General features: G+C 45.2%; 1 protein-coding gene across 1 annotated transcript; it reads right to left on the reverse strand.

Moving 5' to 3' along the window:
* Positions 1-3,923: 3,923 nt before the first annotated feature.
* Positions 3,924-4,535, reverse strand: LOC308609051 (large ribosomal subunit protein uL6-like). Its single transcript, XM_081222530.1, has one exon. It carries the CDS (start codon positions 4,525-4,527, stop codon positions 3,949-3,951), a length of 579 nt encoding a protein of 192 aa, XP_081078656.1. The 5' UTR covers positions 4,528-4,535; the 3' UTR covers positions 3,924-3,948.
* Positions 4,536-18,911: the final 14,376 nt, after the last annotated feature.

Genomic DNA, 18,911 nt, shown 5'->3' on the forward strand with positions numbered 1-18,911 from the left:
GGTCATCCTACGAAGAATCTTAACATTTTTAGAAGCCTGTCAACCAAAAGAGAGGTATGCCATTTGTTTGCCCCTCGGTTGGTAGAAGGCAGCATACTTTTTCTCAAGATCCTAAAGGTCTTTAGAGAATTGGGCTCCTACTTGTGCATATCGTGCCTGAAGGTTTTTGAGAGCTTTGACCCGCTGCTTAACCGCCAGAGGCCAGCGCTGAGTGCACCCTGCCTTTGAGACCGATGTCCCAGCAGGGGCTGCAAGGGCCTGAGGACTGGGCCGCCCCTCGCCAGCCTCGGCCCCGTCATCGGGTCCACAGGCCCCAGTCTCCCAGGACTTGGAGGCATCAGACAGGTCCTCGCCCGCCCAGAAATCAGCCTCCGCTTCTGCCCCCACCAGCTCCTCTGCCTTCTGGGATGCCGCCCCCTGTGCAGGTTCCTGCGGCTCCCAGGGCGGGGTGCCCTTTGCCTGTTACTTGCCTTCCAGCATCTGGCCCCCTCTCTCTCCGGGCTCCCTGGGCTCCCAAGATCAGCAGCTGACCACCGCGTGGCCGGCGTGGGGCCGGGCCAGGACATGGTCGTTATAATCAATACAGGGTCTAGAAGGGAAGGGACCGGATCCGGAAACAGGGACTGAAACCGCACGGTGGGCAACTCACAGATACCCGCGACCAGTTCTGCGCCCTCCTCACCGTCCTCCTCCTCGTCTTTGTCCACATAATTCTCGTCCTCTTCCTTGTGTCTGTCTTCCTCCTCTGCCTCTTCTTTCTTCTCATCCTCTTCAGCTTCCTCTGCCTCCTCCACTTCCTCCTCTTTAGCCTCCTCTGCCTCCTCCACTTCCTCCTCTTTAGCCTCCTCTGCCTCCTCCACTTCCTCCTTAGCCTCCTCTGCCTCCTCCACTTCCTCTTTAGCTTCCTCTGCCTCCTTCACTTCCTCCTCTTCAGCCTCCTCTGCCTCCTCCACTTCCTCCTCCTCTTCTGCCTCTTCCGCTGCCTCCGCTTCCTCTTCAGCCTCCTCCGCCTCCTCCACTTCCTCCTCCTCTTCTGCCTCTTCTGCCTCTTCTCCCAGCTGTACACCCCAGTACTCCTCGACTATGGGTGGGGTGCCCTCCTGCCCACCCTGCTCTTCCCAAAGGGCTCGCACTACCGCCTGTAAATCCCTAGGGGCAGTGACCCTGCAGCCCCTGGCATGCCGTTCTGCAGGGACCGCTCCTCGTCTGACTGATCCAGGGATGTTGCCCATTCCACTGCCTGCTCTGTTCTGACCACCTGTGGCTGAGCCTCGGTTTTCTGTGGCAGAAATGGCAGGAAAGATGCACCAGTCAGTGCCTCAACCAGAGAAGCGATACGGCTGCTAGACCTAGTTGGCAAAAACGGCTGCTGACGAGCTAAGCGTTGCTCCCGGTAGCAGAGCCTGCTGGGAAGGGGTGGGGAAGAGGGGTGGGAGTTGTGGGAGGCAGACAAGATGGCGGCTGACAACGGAACAGTCTGTGACGGTGGCCTGTGGAGGCCTCGTGACAGGAAGGGTGGGCGGGAGGGGCCCGAGGAGCAGCCAACCAGAACTGTGCCTGGGAGGCCATTGGACAAGGCGGGAAAAAATCTGATAGGCAGTTGACGGGAGGCGGAACTTTGAAGGGTCAACAAAGAACTGCTCCCTCCCCCCTCGTAGGGAGCTCTAAACTCATTGGCTGAAAGGCGAGGATTGACATGCCTGGGATTCAATGAATTTTCAAGACCCAGCTTCTAGAGTTTGAGACCTTCCTCCCTTTCCTTCCAGGTCCTTGGAGTCCCCAATTACCCTTTAAGCCCACGCATGTCTGGTCCTTTTAATTTTACCACTGCCAGCAAAACTAAAGTGTCCCCATATAGAAGCACTCTGCTGCACACGGTGAATTGTTCCCTGATTTCCACCTGGAGATGGCTGGTGCCAATAGGGGCAGAGTCATTAAAAACTGTATAGTTAATATGTCAGCAATAGCAAAAAACCTACCAGAAGAGAGAGAAAAAAAGAATTTGGACATTTTAACATTATTAGAGCTATTTAGAAAAAAGGCAAAGTTGAAATGGATGCAGTCAGAACAGAAAGTTGCAGAAGTGTTAACAACAGGAGCTGGAAAGTATTTAATGAACAGCTGCTAAATTTCAAAGGAACAGGACCCTGTGGTTACAGACACCCTCCCACCCCCCACCCCACCTCTTGTTTGTAGAAAAGCTGTAGCCTCCCAAGCCCTCCCTGAGTTCCAAAGAGCAAATTTAATCAGAGAATTGAGAAAATGCAGAAAAAAATGGGGAACAGTCAAGGAAGACAAAATAATAATAGTTTGGCCATATGACAAAGTCATGGACCGTAGTTCCTTCTCAAGGGCTATAGATAATAATCTGAGCCATATCCTTGAATTGTTTTCAGATACTAAACCCTCCACCAGGTGGAAGACGTTAACTGCGTGCTAACCACAAGCAAGTAGATCCCAGACAGGTTGAAAGCAGAAGATTGATGATGTTAATTCCCAAAATACCACCCTGTTACCTCATCACCAACCAAGGACAAGGATATCATGTACACCACTACCCTCTCCCTCACCTTGCCTTTAAAAATCCTTCCCTGAAAGCCATTTGGGAGTTTGGGTCTTTTGAGCGTAAGCTGCCCATACTGCTTGCTTGGCACCTTGCAGAAAATGCTGTACGTTCCTTGACCACAACCGGCTGTCAGGAGATTAGCTTTGCTGCACGTTGGGTGAGCAGACCCAAGTTTGGTTCAGTAACATAGTCACTTCAACGCTGCAAAGAATGAATAAAGAAAGAGACTAGTTTTAAAGGTCCAAGATAAGCATGATAGACGTGAAAAGGCAGTCTTCCTAGAATGACTTCTGAGCCAACAGTCCAAGACTTTTTGTTGCATTCAGCCCCACTTAGCCAAGATCTCAAGCGTAAACAATTCTTAAGATTATGAAGGAATCATTAGCTCTTTTATACTCATTCCATTTCCTGTTGTTACTGGGCAAGCACCAAAAGAATTCCTGATGAATCCTCTCGGTTCAGACATACTGCTCCCTGTCCCCATTATGTAGGAACAACTCATATCTCTGCATGGTAATCAGTGTCAACTTGCCCGCAACCCCCCCAATATATCAACCTGCTTTCTTTGCCTGCTGATCCACTGCCATGAGGAGATTGAAATGACCAGATGGTCGCTGTAGCTTCAAGTTCAGTAGAATCCAACCTGTATGCCTTACCAGAAACAGTCTCTCTTGAGACCCAAAATATTGAATATGGCAGACCCTAAAGTTTCAGGGATGGGAAGCACACATTCTGCAAGTGTGCTACAGGGAATGATAGTGAGAAGAACTGTTGTAGACACTCCAGAAAGAAAGGATGGACCCCATCCTCCCAGCTAAAATTTGCTTCAGATGTCAAGACTGCTGACACCAAACGTAACACATATTAAGACGGTAGGACAAGGTTTATTCCTTACATAATAAGGCTTTCAGGGAAGAGCAGGGAAGCCTTCCCAGACTGCTCTGAAAACAGTTTGAAAGAATGGGAAAGGAGACTGATTTCAGGTTTTTGTTTTGGTTACAGGGTGGGGCCAGGGTGAGGGTTTTGGTGCAGAGGTAGGGGCTTGCATGGTTCGAACCTCCTGCTGGCTTCCAAGAATAGATTACCTGGGATTTCTTGTCAGCTTGCCCAGCTGTGGGGTGGAGGGAAAGAGGGAAGGCTGAGTCCTAAAAGTCCTCAGCACTCAAACATCATAAAGGAATCAGACTCATTTTTATGTGAGCCAATCTGATTTTCACTCCTTGGTTCCCAGATTTATATACACTAGATTTGGCGACATAGCGTCAAATATCAGTTTTTTTTCCCAAAAGTCAAAAGAGTTTTTATTCATTTTTAAAATATCACATATGTGATATAAAATATCACAAATATCTTGCGGTTTCTGTAACTAGATCACTCAGATCTTATTCATCAGCCTGCTGAACTGTTCCTTTTTCAGAAACAAAGATACCATCCAAAAATTTTCTGATATCCTTGCTTTTAACTGTTGTGGCTTGCTGAATCAAAGCAGCTGAATTTGACACAAGTTCAATGTCATTTCCTTCAAGAATCAACTCATCTTTCTGGACTTGAGATACTGAACAAGCAACACCTGGCCTCATCCAAACCCTGCAGATGTATTTTTCACCCAAAAAATTTCGGATTTCAACAAGAGAACCATTCTCCTGAATAACAACGTTGATGGGGAAGTGAGCATACACAGACCTCATCTTGTAACGGAAGCCCAGTGTAACACCCTTGATCATGTTCTGTACATGACTACAGATAGTGTGAACAGTGGCCAGTTCCTTCCTATTCCCCCACCATTTGTCAACCCGAAGCCTCTTCTTTTTCTTCCCAAGGAGACTGAGTTCTACACTGATGTGATTGAAGTCCCTCCGCAGGGTGCCTCTGGGGCCCTTCACAATAACTGTGCGTCCCTTCAGAGTAATGTCTACATTTTCTGGAATGTCGACAGTCTGATTGCTGAGAATGGTCTTCATTCTCGCAGTAGATGTGGCAAAGAGAGCAAATATCAGTTTTTGATTCATTGCATATACCAGATCCTGGAAGAATGTGTCCAAACTATGCAGAGTGTCACACCTGCACTCCTGGAATAGCTGAGCTGCTCCACCTGGTGGAATTAAGCCAACCAGAAAGGAGATGTTCTTGATCAGATATACTCCTCCCCCTTGAGCCTGAATGTTCCCTAAGGCCAGTCTGTCATCCATTACAAGAGTACAAGGAAGTTTAGACTGATTCTCTTATCTTCTAGAGCTGGTGCCACCTTATTGGCTATGAGAACTAAAGTTAAAGATAAGTTTCTGCCATTGTCTCCAGGGCCTGAACACTGATGCCAGGGTTATGGAACCAGGTATCTCCCCAGGTAGAACAGCCCTCTTTGCCTGGTGTCCCAACAAGTGATGCAAAGGTTAGTGTCACTTCCTATAATTACAGGGGACAGTAGAGGATTTAAAACACTACCCCTACTCACGTTGGAAAGACGTTCTGTGGCCCACTCTCCAACACAGACAAGCATAATACCTAAAGGGGCTTCTTACACTTGATTTGGATCACCTTTATATTGGTTTAGTAAAGCCACATGGGCAGTGTTGCTGAATAAATGCAGCTTCAATATCCATACATGCCTTTGGTGCCATGGATGCATCAGGAGAACCATGTGGATTTGTATCTGTGATAATGAAACAAGGTTGTCCTGGTCAGAGTGTTTGTATGAGGGGGGTCAAATTTAACAGCCATGGCCATGGAAGATTTTCTGTTCCCCTCTATGTGGATGGAATGACAAACCTCAGACAATTCAGTCAGCTGCTACCGCCACTTGACTCAAGTGGGCCATGGGGATATTTGCCAAGCTGTGGTGCTGGATTTAGGGAACACAAAGCCCATCCCCATCTCTGCACCTGCCAGCTTACAAGGAGTTCCACTCAAGATACTGACATTGTTGCTTTCGCCCAGATACTGAGATTGTTGTTTTCCTTCCATGGCCCCATAGTTTGCTTGTCCTATTTCAGTAATCAGTACTTCCTCCACTGACCCAGCCATTTCCCACCTGCATCCAGACCTATCTGGATGTTCCAGGAGTTACATAGTCTGTGGCACAATGGTAGAACTTTCAATGGTCTATTGACCATCACCTACTGCTGCCTGAGGGGGCCACCACAAGGGTAATCTAGATTTCACAAATTCCACCAGTGGATCATTATCCTTGTGATCTGTGACCCACAATGTCCAATGACTGGAGCCAGGTAATAGTAGAAGCAATAAGCTGGAGTCACTTTCACTTCGTTCTCTGACTAAGGTCAGTGAAGGAAGAAAAAAGAAAGAAAGAGGAATGGTTGGGGATTGTCGGTGTGGAATCACTGATAGAGTGAAGTGATCTCCCTGTCCTGACATCCCCCAAGCAACCATTCCCTTTAGAAAGGGAATATTCCTGGGGAATTCCATGGCAGTCCAGTGGTTAGGACTCAGCGCTTTTACTGCCAGGGCTAGGGTTCAATCCCTGGTCGGGGAAGTAAGATCGCACAAGCGTTAAGGCGTGGCCAAAGAAAGAAAGAAAGAAAGAACTAAAGGGAATATTCCTTTGCTGGGAACAGCCTCATATAGTGACCCTATAGTCTGACTGTAATGTCTAGTCTGGCAGTGATTCTGGCAGCATGGCCTTTCCAGCAATCTGTTACAGTCAAAGCTTTGAAAATCCACTCTACTTCTTGATCATGCCAGCCACCAGAGCATGAAAAGGGGTATGGAATACCTATGACGTGTCATGCCCATTTCTTTTTTTTTTTAGTCCTTGAAAGTTCAGCCTTTATTATTTGATTTATCCTAGAGGTTTTGCTTCCATCCAATATGGTCTTGAGAATGCTGATCAAGGCTGTACATTGTGAACAGCTCTTGTCTCTCTAACTGTGCTAATCCAGTTCTCTCTGGCTGCTGGTTCTCTCCATGGAATCAGCTTCTCTCAAGTCATTACAGAGAATAACGAGTTGGTCAAAAAGTGCTGTACTCTGTTTGGAGTGAGAACCATAAAGGTATTCTTCATTGGCACACACCACGGCACTTCCGGGGTGCTCTGGCGGTCTTGCTTGAGTCTCCTTCATCATGAATGGCTCGCACTGAAAGATTACACGTGGCCAAAAGCGTGGCGGAACTTAGATTCAAGTGTTACCCTGGTGGTGCCAGAATCTGCTGCTCACACAGGAATGGCAACTTCGTAGCCCGAATAGGTTTCAAAGGTTATTAGACACCAGAAGTAGCCACCGGAAGGCAGCAGAGGGTGGAAGTAGACTCTTTGCCAGGCGTGGGCAGAGCTCAAAGTCCTGTCACCTGCTGGCAGGTAACCCAGATGGAGGCCTTTGGAGCTCATTGATTCTGTAGTGGGGCCACTTGCCTACTCTGACAATCAATCATCCCCCATGAAATCCAACAGACAGCTAGGCTGTTAGCTAGAGCCCAAGAGCCAGTGAAAATACAGCATGCCTTCCCCTTAGGAGCAGTGCCTAGGGCAAGGAAGGCAGCTTTTAATTTAGCCCATGGTGCTGACGGGTCCTCACTGCAGTGGGTCCTTTACGATTGTCATTGAGGCTAAATGAGTGCTGATGCCCGGGGACACTATTAGCTTTTATTGTGGCCAAGACACCAGTAAGCCAACACCAAGCATCCTTGGGGACTTCTAGGAAGTGTGGTCACCAGGTAGCAAAAGACTTCCCTTGTAGTTGAGCAAACAGAGGTGAAATGGCCCCTAAATAGGTAGCCACAGCCTTTTCAAATAAGCAAGACACAGCTATAGGACCAGACCTGCCTCTCTCTCAAATACAACATTTCATTTAATAAGAAAAGATTGTTGTACCTTTCCAACCTTGTTGTGAGGATCTGAGTGGAACAAACTCAAGGTAGGGATGTCTGGACGTGCTGTTCCCTGTTCCTATATAGATATATAGATATATATATATATGTAAGACCAAGTCTTGTGAAAATATTGTTTCATTTCCTCCTTTTCAATATGCATGCCTTTTATTTCTTTTTCTTGGCTAATTGACCTGACTAAAACCCCGAGCACATTATTAAATAGAAGTGGAAAGTGCAGGCATCCTGGTCTGCTTTTGATTTTTAAGAGGAAAGCTTTCAGTCTTTCTCTAGTAAGTATGATGCTGGCTTTGACTTGTTTGCAATCTCTCATTTATCATTGTCCTTTGTAGCTTTTTGTCCAGCATGTTGAAAACCATCGTTTCATAGTTGTTTTCTGATTATTTTGGTGTTTCACAGGAACCTGTGGTAGGCTGAATTATAGACACCCAAAGACCTCAACATCCTAACCCTCAGAATCTGGGAATATATTACCTTATATTGCGAAAAGGACTTTAAAGATGTGATTAAGTTAAGGGTCTTGAGTGCGGAGATTTTGCAGCATATTGCAGATATCCCGCAATATCTGGGTTGGCCCAGTGTAATCAGAAGTGTCCTTGTAAGAGAGAAGGCAATGTGAAGATTGAAATAGAGATTTGAAGATGCTTCCTGGCTGGCTTTAAAGATGGAAGAAGAGGCTCTAAGCAAAGGAAGGTAAAACATGTAGCGCTAGGAGCTAGAGAAGACAAGGAAACAGATTCTTCCTAGAGCCTCTGCAAGAGCATGGCCACCGCTGACACCTTGGTTTCAACCCAGAGAAACCCATTTCAAACCTGTGGCCTCCAGAACTGTGAGACAATACATATGTGTGGTTTTAAACCACTGAATTTGTGCTTGTGTTTTATAGCAGCAATAGGATGCTAATAGGTCTTTGTTCCTCCATCATATGTGGACACAGAAGGAAATTCGATAGTCATTCTACATAAACTATTCCTGGGGAAAAAGAAGAGGTGGGAACAATTCTCAACTTTTGTTTTTTAAGCCACGCCACGTGGATTGTGGGATCTTAGGTCCCTGATCAGTGATTGAACCCACACCCTTGGCAATGAAACACAGAGTCCTACCACTGGACTGCCAGGGAATTCCCAATTCTCAACTTATCAAATGAGACCAGCATTACACTGAAATCAAAAAAGAAAAGTCATGACATGAAATGAAAATTACAGCCTGATACTCCTCATCAATTTAACCATATTTTAGCAGATTAACCCAGCAATATATGACAAGAAAAATATGCTACGATCAAGGAGAGTTCATCCCAGGAAACAGAAGTGTGGTTTTCTTGCTTCCCTTCCTCCAAATACATGTCTCTGTGTGGCCCTCCCTAGGAGCACAGCCTAACAGTGAACAAGGTAGAAAATCAGAAACAGGGTTAGCAGTGACACGCTTCAGTATCACAGCAGAGTCAGGAATGTGAAGCTGAGGGATTGAAATATACTTTATACCAACTGCTTACTATAGTGTATTTCATACAAAGGAAACAACAGGAAGTACTCTAACTAATCTGCCTCTCCTCTGAAATATAATTAATGAAAAAAACTGTCCCTTCAACAAAATTCACAATCGGAATTCAACCAGAGGCCAGAAGTTTTATTAAGGAGCTTGTCCATTATGTCTGTAGCAATGGGGAGCCATTTATAGGGTTTAACTAGTGATGTGATAAGTTAAAAGTTTTCCTTTGGGGTAGTATTTTCCAGACGTGTTCAAACACCTAGGAGCTAGGTAAATGATCCACTGGAGACCAGGAAAAAATGTATTAATATTTCCGTTATATTCATTGTATCTCATAATTCATTTGCTTCATAATTTGTGCATTCATAATCTACCTTCCGCAAATTTCCTCAATGTATGTTGACATATTATAAATATACATCTTTCAGTGATATTGCTAAGATAATTCTTGGAGAGGGGTGCATAGTCAAAAAGGTTTACAAACTTTGGCTCTACAGAATCCCAGATCACAGAGCCCTCACACTATGATGTGTCACCTGAAGACACAGAAACAAGGGACAGAATGGACTAACTAGTGACTCCGCCTCTTCAGTCCGCTCTCAGCAGTGGCTGCCAACCACCCACCACAAAATATTGATCAACCCTTACATTTGCAATCATATATTCAATTCCTCCCTGCCCCAATATCCTCACATACACACACACTCATACTGAGGGTAGACAGCCACATCATTATTATTATTATTATTATTATTATTATTATTATTATTATTTGCGGTACATGGGTCTCTCACTGTTGTGGCCTCTCTCGTTGTGGAGCACAGGCTCCGGACGCGCAGGCCCAGCGACCATGGCTCACGGGCACAGCCGCTCCGTGGCATGTGGGATCCTCCCGGACTGGGGCACGAACCCGTGTCGCCTGCATCGGCAGGCGGACTCCCAACCACTGCGCCACCAGGGAAGCCCCCAGCCACATTATTTTGATGCCGGTATCACATACTTTCTGCCTGTAAACATCCAAGTTAAATATTTCCCCTCCCAGGGTAAGATGGTAGAGTTCCGTTGTCATAGAAACCAAAGGGCCCTCAGGTTGTTAAGGTTGATATCACTTCCCTACCGCTACTAGATAGTGCACATTCATCCTCAGAGGCAAAATTTTAATCTCCACCTCAACCACTTGAAACCCTCAATCCAACAAATGAATGAATAAACATTAGAGAAAACACCAGAGACTTATGAGGGGATACGCACTGGAGAGAAAATATGTCTAATAATGATTTAAGGAAATCAGTTTAGATAGAAGGCTTGAAACGGTTGGCTTGCTTGTCAGACACACACCTGCGTTCCAGTCCCAGTTCAGCACACTCTTAAAACATGTCCATAACATACGCTGGGTCTGAAGGAGATGTCAGAGGTCACTCAGTCCTAATTCCAGACTCACTTCCACCGGGCATCTAATGATGCCAGTTTCCTAGGAGGGGGAGAATAAAGGCATTATCTGAGGTATTTCCATATCCCTGCAGTAAGTGCCTCAGGTGTGAATCACATGGCAGAAGGGATCAGAACCCTTCTGTCTACCTGCACAACTAGCACCCTCACTCACAAACACACAGATAAGGGTCACTTGGAATTCCAACTACCAGAAGCTGGTTTTCAGATGTTCCTGTCGGCACATGCCTTTGCAGAAGATCTTTGTCTCTGTGGAATATGTAGTGCATCTCAGTCATGATAGAAATCAGATTATCACGCAAGTCATAATGTTAACTTCTGCAACCTGTGACACTCGAAAATTATCTTTACAGCCAGAGCCTGGGTGCAGTTACCAGCAGTTTTCATAGTTTTATCGGACAATCTTGTTGCTTCCTCTGAGCACTGCATTCTCAAACTTTTGCCCATTTTCTCTCTCACATGGTATGTCATTTTCTTATTACTTTTGTAGGCATTCATTATACCACTGTGCCTGATTTATGTATTGCAAAAATCTTACTTTCACTTTGTTTAGGATGTATTTTGTCAAACATAAGGTTTTATTCTTGAGGTCACATTCTCCAATAGGTTCTTGTATGTGTTTTACTTTTTGTTATATTTTAAAAACTTTTCCCCCATCTACCACTCTCTCAACAGAGAAACGCAAATCAAAAACACAATATGAGGAGGTGGATCAAGATGGGGACATAGGAAGGTCCTGAACTCAGCTCCTCCTCCTACACCAAACCTGCAGCTCCATGAAGCCCAGTCCCCCTAAAGCTGAGTTCCCCTGCTGAGGATATGATTAATCTCTCTATCCAAAATTTTATTCCCTTTCTTGTCACCTCTGACCTCCATCCTGTGCTAACTGAACACTAATCCACCAGAGTCAGGTGACTAAGATTGCATGGACTCTAACAAAGAGAGACAGGGCAGACAACCGCCTCCAGGGCCCTGCACAGTAGCAGACTGAAACACACTCCAGCCTTTCTGAGAAAGAGACCTACTTGATTGTCCAGGAGCTATGGCCTGAGGGGCAGGCTTCTGGTCTGGCAAACTTCTTGAGGCCTGTAAAGGTGCTCTCAGGGAGCGGAGGCTGGTGGAAACAATCTTGGCACTCTCCCTCTGCCTCATTCCAGCTGCCCAGTATCTCCCAGAAAGGAGTTTATACCCTTGTCTGGCATCCCAGTTTTTGCAGCTGCTGCCAGGAGACACCTCTATATCCCCTGGCTCTGGGGGCCAGTCGGGCTTCTACTCACAGTTCCCATGGGACTGTAGCCAACAGAGAAAGTGTGCTGAAACAGCCATCACCGTCTGGGCACCGCAAGAGGCAACAGAGTCAGGAGCCCAGTCTTTCCATGAAAGAGGCCTATAAACTTATCCTCAGAGCCTCGGACTGAAGGGCAAGCGTCTAATTAAACACACACCTAAGGGCTGATGGTGAACCTTAGCAGAGAGCTCAGAAGACGGCGCTCTTTCTGCAATCTCCATCTTCCGCACTCCAGCACACCAGTATCTGTTGCAGGGCAGCTCTCACAGCTGTCTGGTGCCCCATTTTTTATGTCTGGTGCCACCCAGGGTATTTGCCCCTTGGATACCTGGCTCTGGTGGCCAGGGGGTCTTGCATTCCTGGGTTCCATGGGGCTGTAACAATCAGACAGTTCTCTGCAGGGCACTGCACAGACAAGAGAATGAAACACATTCCCAGTCTTTCTGCAAAAGAGAACTATTTGCTTGACCTAGAGCTTTGGCCTAGGTTTCGGGTTTGGCACACTTCTAGAGGCCTAAGGAGGTGCTCTCAAGGAAGATAGGCCAGGAGACGCCATCTCTGTGCTCTCCATCTGCCTCGCTATAGCTTGCCGGTATCTCCCACAAAGGACATCATACAATAATCTAGGGCCCAGATTTTTGTGACTGTCGCCTAGGGAACACCTCCAGATTGCCTGCAATAGCGGCCAGCTGGGCTTGTCATTGTAGTCTCACAGGACTATTATATTTGTATACTTGAAAGGCTGCTGCCTGAGGATCTAGCTTCCAATCAGCCTGAACCTGGGGGCTGAGAACCCCCCACTTTGGGACACTGACAGGCTGTGGCACACCCTCAACCAATGGGAGCTATTAAAGCTAAAAGAGTCTGCTAGGACAATCACAAAGGTTTCAGAGACAACCAAGAGCGAGGGCAAACTTGAACAATCAGGTTCATCCTCCTACACAAGGCCACTCCTTCAAGACTGGAAGAGCTGGCTATTTCATCTAATACATGGAAACCAACACAGAGAGTCAAGCAAAATGAGGAAACAAAGAAGACATACAGATGGTCATCAGGTATATGAAACGATGCTCAACATCACTAAGCATCAGGGAAATGCAAATCAAAATCACAATGAACTATCACCTCACACCAGTTAGAATGGCTATTATCAAAAAGACAAGAAATAACGAGCGTTAGTGAGGATGTGAAGAAAAGGGAACACTCCCGCACTGTTGATGAGAATGTAAATTAGCACACAGCCACTAGGGAAAACATTATGGACACTACTCAAAAAATCAAAAATAGAACTACCACATGATCCAGCAATTCAACTTCTCGTTATCTATCCAAAGAAAAGGAAAACACTAACTCAAAAAGATACATGCACTCCCATGTTCATCGCAGCATTATTTGCAATAGACAAGACTTGGACGCAACCTAAGTGTCCATCAGTGGAAGAAGATTAAATAGAATAAATCAACTAAAATGGAAGATAGATACAGATAGAGATACATAGATAGTCATAGATAGACAGACGATAAACCCAGGAATAAATAAGACTCTTAAAGAATATAAAAGTTTATTTCTGCTAACCTAAACATCTGAGATAAGCATTTTAGGTCAGTGGGCAGCTCTACTCCATGTAGGTATTTAGATATGAAGTTACTTTGGTCTTGTTTCTCTGCCAAAGCAGAGTTTTTAACATGAAGCCCATAGACACTTCATGAAGATCTAAGGGTAAAATTAAGAGGATCTATAAATTTGAAACTTAAAAAGTTTTATTTTTAATTTCAACAACCTCAAGCTGAAATTTAGCATTTTCTCAATTTATGAATATGGGCTAAGAACTACAGTAGTGGAAACAATAAATGCTGGAGAGGGTGTGGAGAAAAGTGAAGCCTCTTGCACTGTGGGTGGGAATGTAAATTGATACAGCTGCTATGGAGAACGGTATGGAGGTTCCTTAAAAAACTAAAAATAGAACTACCATATGACCCAGCAATCCCACTACTGGGCATATACCCTGAGAAAACTGTAATTCAAAAAGAGTCATGTACCACAATGTTCATTGCAGCTGTATTTACAATAGCCAGGAAATGGAAGCAACCTAAGTGTCCACTGACAGATGAATGGATAAAGAAGATGTGGCACATATATACAATGGAATATTACTCAGCCATAAAAAGAAATGAAATTGAGTTATTTGTAGTCAGGTGGATGGACCTAGAGACTGTCATACAGAGTGAAGTCAGTCAGAAAGAGAAAAACAAATACCATATGCTAACACATGTATATGGAATCTAAAAAACAAAAAAATGGTTCTGAAGAACCTAGGGGCAGGACAGGAATAAAGACGCAGATGTAGAGAATGGACTTGAGGACACGGGGAGGGGGAAGGGTAAGATGGGATGAATTGAGACAGTGGCATGGACTTATATATACTAACAAATGTAAAATAGATAGCTAGTGGGAAGCAGCCGTATAGCACAGGGAGACCAGCTCAGTGCTTTGTGACCACCTAGAGGGGTGGGATAGGGAGGGTGGGAGGGAGATGCAAGAGGGAGGAGATATGGGGATATAGGTATATGTATAGCTGATTCACTTTGTTATATAGCAGAAACTAACACACCATTGTAAAGCAATTTTACTCCAATAAAGACATTAAAAAATAAATTAAAAAATTAAAAAAAGAAACAATTTGAGGCCCTTCAAATGACATTACATGGATAAGTTCCTACTTGGACTGCCCTTTTGTTTTAAATAATGGTGACAAAAAGCCCTGTGCCATTCCATAAGGAATACTGCATGTTACTATGTGAGAATACACTTTAAAATGTTACCACTGATGACAAAAAGAGGATGGTGGATGCATTGCATTAACTTTATTTTAGTGGTCATTTATGGAGCACATACTAAGAAGAAAACACAGTCCTACATGCTTTGGGAGACAGAGAAAAATACATCCCTTTAAGATCCCAATCATTGAGAAGCTCACATCCTGGGGGGTGGGGGGTGGAGATAGACACAAATACATAAGAATGTGAAAATATATTAGGATTCGAGACGCACTACCACAGAATATGAAAGAAGGGGTTACTAAGAGACCTAGAGAGCATCTACACAGCCTTACCAAAACGCACAAATGAGGTCTTCTACCCTCGACCCCTTGGCCTTTCTCCTTCTCTGATCCTGTATTCTGGTCAATTACAACTTCATGTTTTCCCCCTTAAATAGCTTCCATTTCTTAGTCCCATGTTCTTCTTTTCTTACTTATTTTCTTTTTATTTTTTTGGTCAGGAAATATTTCAGACCTACACAATGGTATAAAGAATATTACATCCATGTACGCACCACCCAACTTCAGCAATATAACATTTCAGATACAGTTGAAGCCCAGTACATACCTGTGTCCTCCAGAAAGATATGCCCAAGTCCAGATCCCTGGTACCTGTAAACGTGACCTTATTTGGAATTCGGGTGTTCGTAGTTGTAATTACATTAGGGATCTAATTTAATGGAGTCACCCTGGATTTGGGATGGGCCCTAAATGGACTGAGTGGTGTCCTTATAAGAGAAAGGAGAGGGATATTTGAGACATTGGCATGGGGAAGGTCATGTGAAGACAGAGGCAGAGACTGGAGTTATTGTGCCACAAGCCAAGGAGTGCCAGAAGCCACCAGAAACTGGAGGTGGCAAGAGGATTCTCCCATAGAGCACCTTGCTTTCAGATTTCTGGCCTCTAGAACTGTGAGACAATAAACTTTATGTTGTTTTAAGCCACCTACTTTGTGGTAATTTGTTATGGCAGTCCTAGGAACCTAAGAGTAACCCTTCCCAGTTAAATTCTCCTCTCTTCCTCTCCACACGACATAACCACTATCCTAAGCAAGGGGTTTATCATCCTCATACATGCCTTTCTACATGTTACATATGCATGCATTCCTTCCATGCATGCCTTTTACTACATATATGTATCCATAATCAATATGATTGTTTGGCATGTTGTTTAAACTTCATATTCATGGTATCATAATGGTCCTGTCCTTCTGAAACTAGTTTGTTCCCTCATCCATTTTTTCCACTGCCACCATCCAATCCTTGCCCCTCTGGGAGGTCTTTCTGTGTCCCAGGACCTTGACGATTCTAGTCTCATCCCCACTCCAGCCTTTACTGTCCTATTCAGTTTACCTGAAGTAGTATCAAGTCACTGAATAAATGCTGGTCTTACCACAGGAGGAGCTCAGTCCCTCACCATACCCGTCCCACGCCCCGTGCCCATCATTGCTCTCAACCAGTGATGTTCAAACTTTAGTGTGCTTCAGAGTCACCTGGAGGACATGTAAAACTCTGATAGCTGGCCCACCTTCAGAATTTCTGACTCAGTAAATCTGGAGTGGGGCCTGAGATTTTGTACTTTCTAACAAGTTCCCAGGTGATGCTGATGCCACTGGTCTGGGGCAGCCCATCTGGTCTCCAGATAAGCTTGGTCATCCATCGGTTCCTTTCGATAAAGTGAAGGAGAGGTTAGACCTCCATCTCTCTCTTCACATAAATTGTTCATCAATAGATATTTCAATTAATTTGTGGCTGCAATAAAAGAACTTTAAAAATGGTTTCAATGACAGTAAGGTGGGCCAAAACAAAAAGAAAAGATACAAGGATAGATGTGCATCAGTGTTATACAACTAAAACAATCTGCAGCTTATCCATTGCTAGCAAGCTTTTATTTTTAACATGAACAAATGCTGTCAAATATATCTGACAAACGTAAGAGGAACATCAGATGTCGGTGGATAACACTTTGCATAATGAAATCTGGAACAAAACCAGTGTTGATAAAATTCCCACTGGCTACTGAGAAGCAGAAAATCTCAAATCCATGAAGAATAAATTCATTGTTTCTTCCTCCATCGTGTCTTTCTATGCCTGACAACTGTGGGATGAAATAAGAGCCAATTAACAATTGTAAACCAATAACATGCAACAGTGACTTTCTAAATCTAAGAAAATAGTCAGTCCTACCTAGGCCTGTTGTATCAACAAGAGAAATCAACACATTTTCCTCTTGCTACACAGACCTCGGGATATGTCATCAATCTCGCACTCCTCATACCAACGTCCTCTCCCACTTGCCAAACAGCAAAGATGCCTGCTTTGTTGTTGCTGTTTTTCTTGAGAGAGACTTATTTACTAAGTCTTTCCACCTTACAAGCCTGTGCTCTACCCATCCATCACACTCTTAATGTCCCAGACCCTCAGTTTCCATGTCTGTAAAAGGAAGAGAAGAAAGAGGAAAAAGCAATGAAAGAAGGAGAGGAAAGGATAGGTGAGTTATAAGTTGACTTAATTACCAATTCAGGGATGAACAACAAACTCACCATGACTAATATTCTTTTCTTTTGAGTGTCCCATGAAATATAAAAACTCACAACTGAACAAATAGTTCGGTAGCAATCGTTAAATGTGCTCCCACTTGAAAATTTTTACTTATTACATCTTTGTCAGTAGTCACATTCTCAAAGGCATTTTCTCCTGGTTAGCACAAGAGACTGTATTTCTGTAGCTCAGTGATGAGGGGGGCCCAGCTAGTGTATGTTCCAGTAACTTTACCCGCTTGTTCTCATAATTGTGTTCCAGACAAACAGTAGTCTCGGCTACCCGGTCTGATAAATTTCCCACCTGCAGACGTCTTACAGATACAGCTCAGAGGACCTGTAGCTGTGAATGAAGCACACTGCAGAACATGCTGCGTCCTATATTAGCTAGCCCACAAGTATCATTAACATTAAGCTGTTTTTAAACTAGACTCTACCAATTTTTAATTCTTATTTAATTTGTGGAGAAATTTTAAAAACATATCACAACAGGCGTATGTCAGGAACGGCTGGGTGATACTCAGAGCTGCACACAGATACCTGGGTTCTCCGGGGCTGCCCTCTGCTGGGTCCATATCTTTTTCACGTCCTTCTTCTGGTTCTTCATTGCTGTCCTCCTCCTCACCTGCAGCACCTTGGACCTCTTAATCAGAGTTTTCATACTGATAAGCACTCGCTTCATTTGTGAAGAATAATACGGATTTTGGGACCAGAACTTCACAGAAAAAATAGCCCAACTTATAAACAGTGGCGACATCCAGAACTCTACCCTCCAGAGAATCAAGAGGGTAGAAGTAGGTGAAGAAAGAAGAGCTGGGCACCTTTCTAGTGGTCGTTAGGACACCTCCAGGGCCCTCACATTTCTGCAGCTTCAGAGTTTTCATGGTGAGGTCTTTCCCGTCTTTCCAGTGGATCTCACACCCTGTGCTGCTGATTATTTCTGGCCCTTTGGAGAAGAAGGGATCAGAATCATCTGGGTCTGATCGCATGCGGTATGTTTTCGTCAGAACTTTGTTGAAAAAGTATTCGTTTGACTTAAAGAGTAATTCTACAGTGAAGCTCGTGGGTTCCTCGACCCCTGAAAATCTTATTTTTACGTCTTTCAGGTGCTCCAGTACAAGTTCATCATTTCCCCAGATCACGCTACTGAGAATCTTTACATTTTTAAAACCCGTCAACCAAAAGCGAGGTACGCCATTTGTCTGCCCCTTTCCTTCAGGCTATCTTTCCATTTCCTGCCAAGCTCCTTCCTGAACACCGACTTGTCACTGACTTCGACTTCTGTGAGCTCATGTATTGCACTGATGATGTCATCTCTCTTATCAAACAGAGGTTGGTAGAAGGCAGCATACTTTTTCTCAAGATCCTAAAGGTCTTTAGAGAATTGGGCTTCTACTTGTGCATATCCTGCCTGAAGGTTTTTGAGAGCTTTGACCCGCTGCTTTAACCGCCAGAGGGCAGCGCTGAGCGCGGCCTGCCTTTGAGGCCGATGCCCTAGCAGGGGCTGCAAGGGCCTGAGGACTGGGCCGCCCCTCGCCAGCCTCGGCCCCATCGTCAGGTCCACAAGCCCCTGCCACCCAGGACTCGGAGGCATCAGCCAGGACCTCGCCTGCCTAGAACTCGGCCTCCGCTGCCGCCGCCACTGGTTCTTCTGCTTTCTGGGATGCCAGCCCCTCCGCAGGTTCCCGCAGCTCCCAGGGCTGGGGGCCCTCTGCCTAGTACTTGCCCCGCCAGACCTCACCTGCCTCTCCCAGGTCTTCCTGCCCCTGAGGAGGCGTGGCATCCTCTGCAGGGTCCGAGGGCCGTCGGGAGCGGCGCCTGACCATCACGCGGCCGGCCTGGAGCCCGACCAGGGCACGGTCATTGTAGTGGCTGTGGTGCAGAAGACAATGGGCCACATCCCGGAGCAGGGAATGAA

Source organism: Mesoplodon bidens (assembly GCF_964165515.1).
Source record: "Mesoplodon bidens genome assembly, chromosome: X".
Classification (NCBI taxonomy): Eukaryota; Metazoa; Chordata; class Mammalia; order Artiodactyla; family Ziphiidae; genus Mesoplodon; species Mesoplodon bidens.

Bases quoted from the DNA above. Each gene is read 5' to 3' on its own strand.
- LOC308609051 (XM_081222530.1), bottom strand. From the start codon at position 4,527: ATGAAGACCATTCTCAGCAATCAGACTGTCGACATTCCAGAAAATGTA.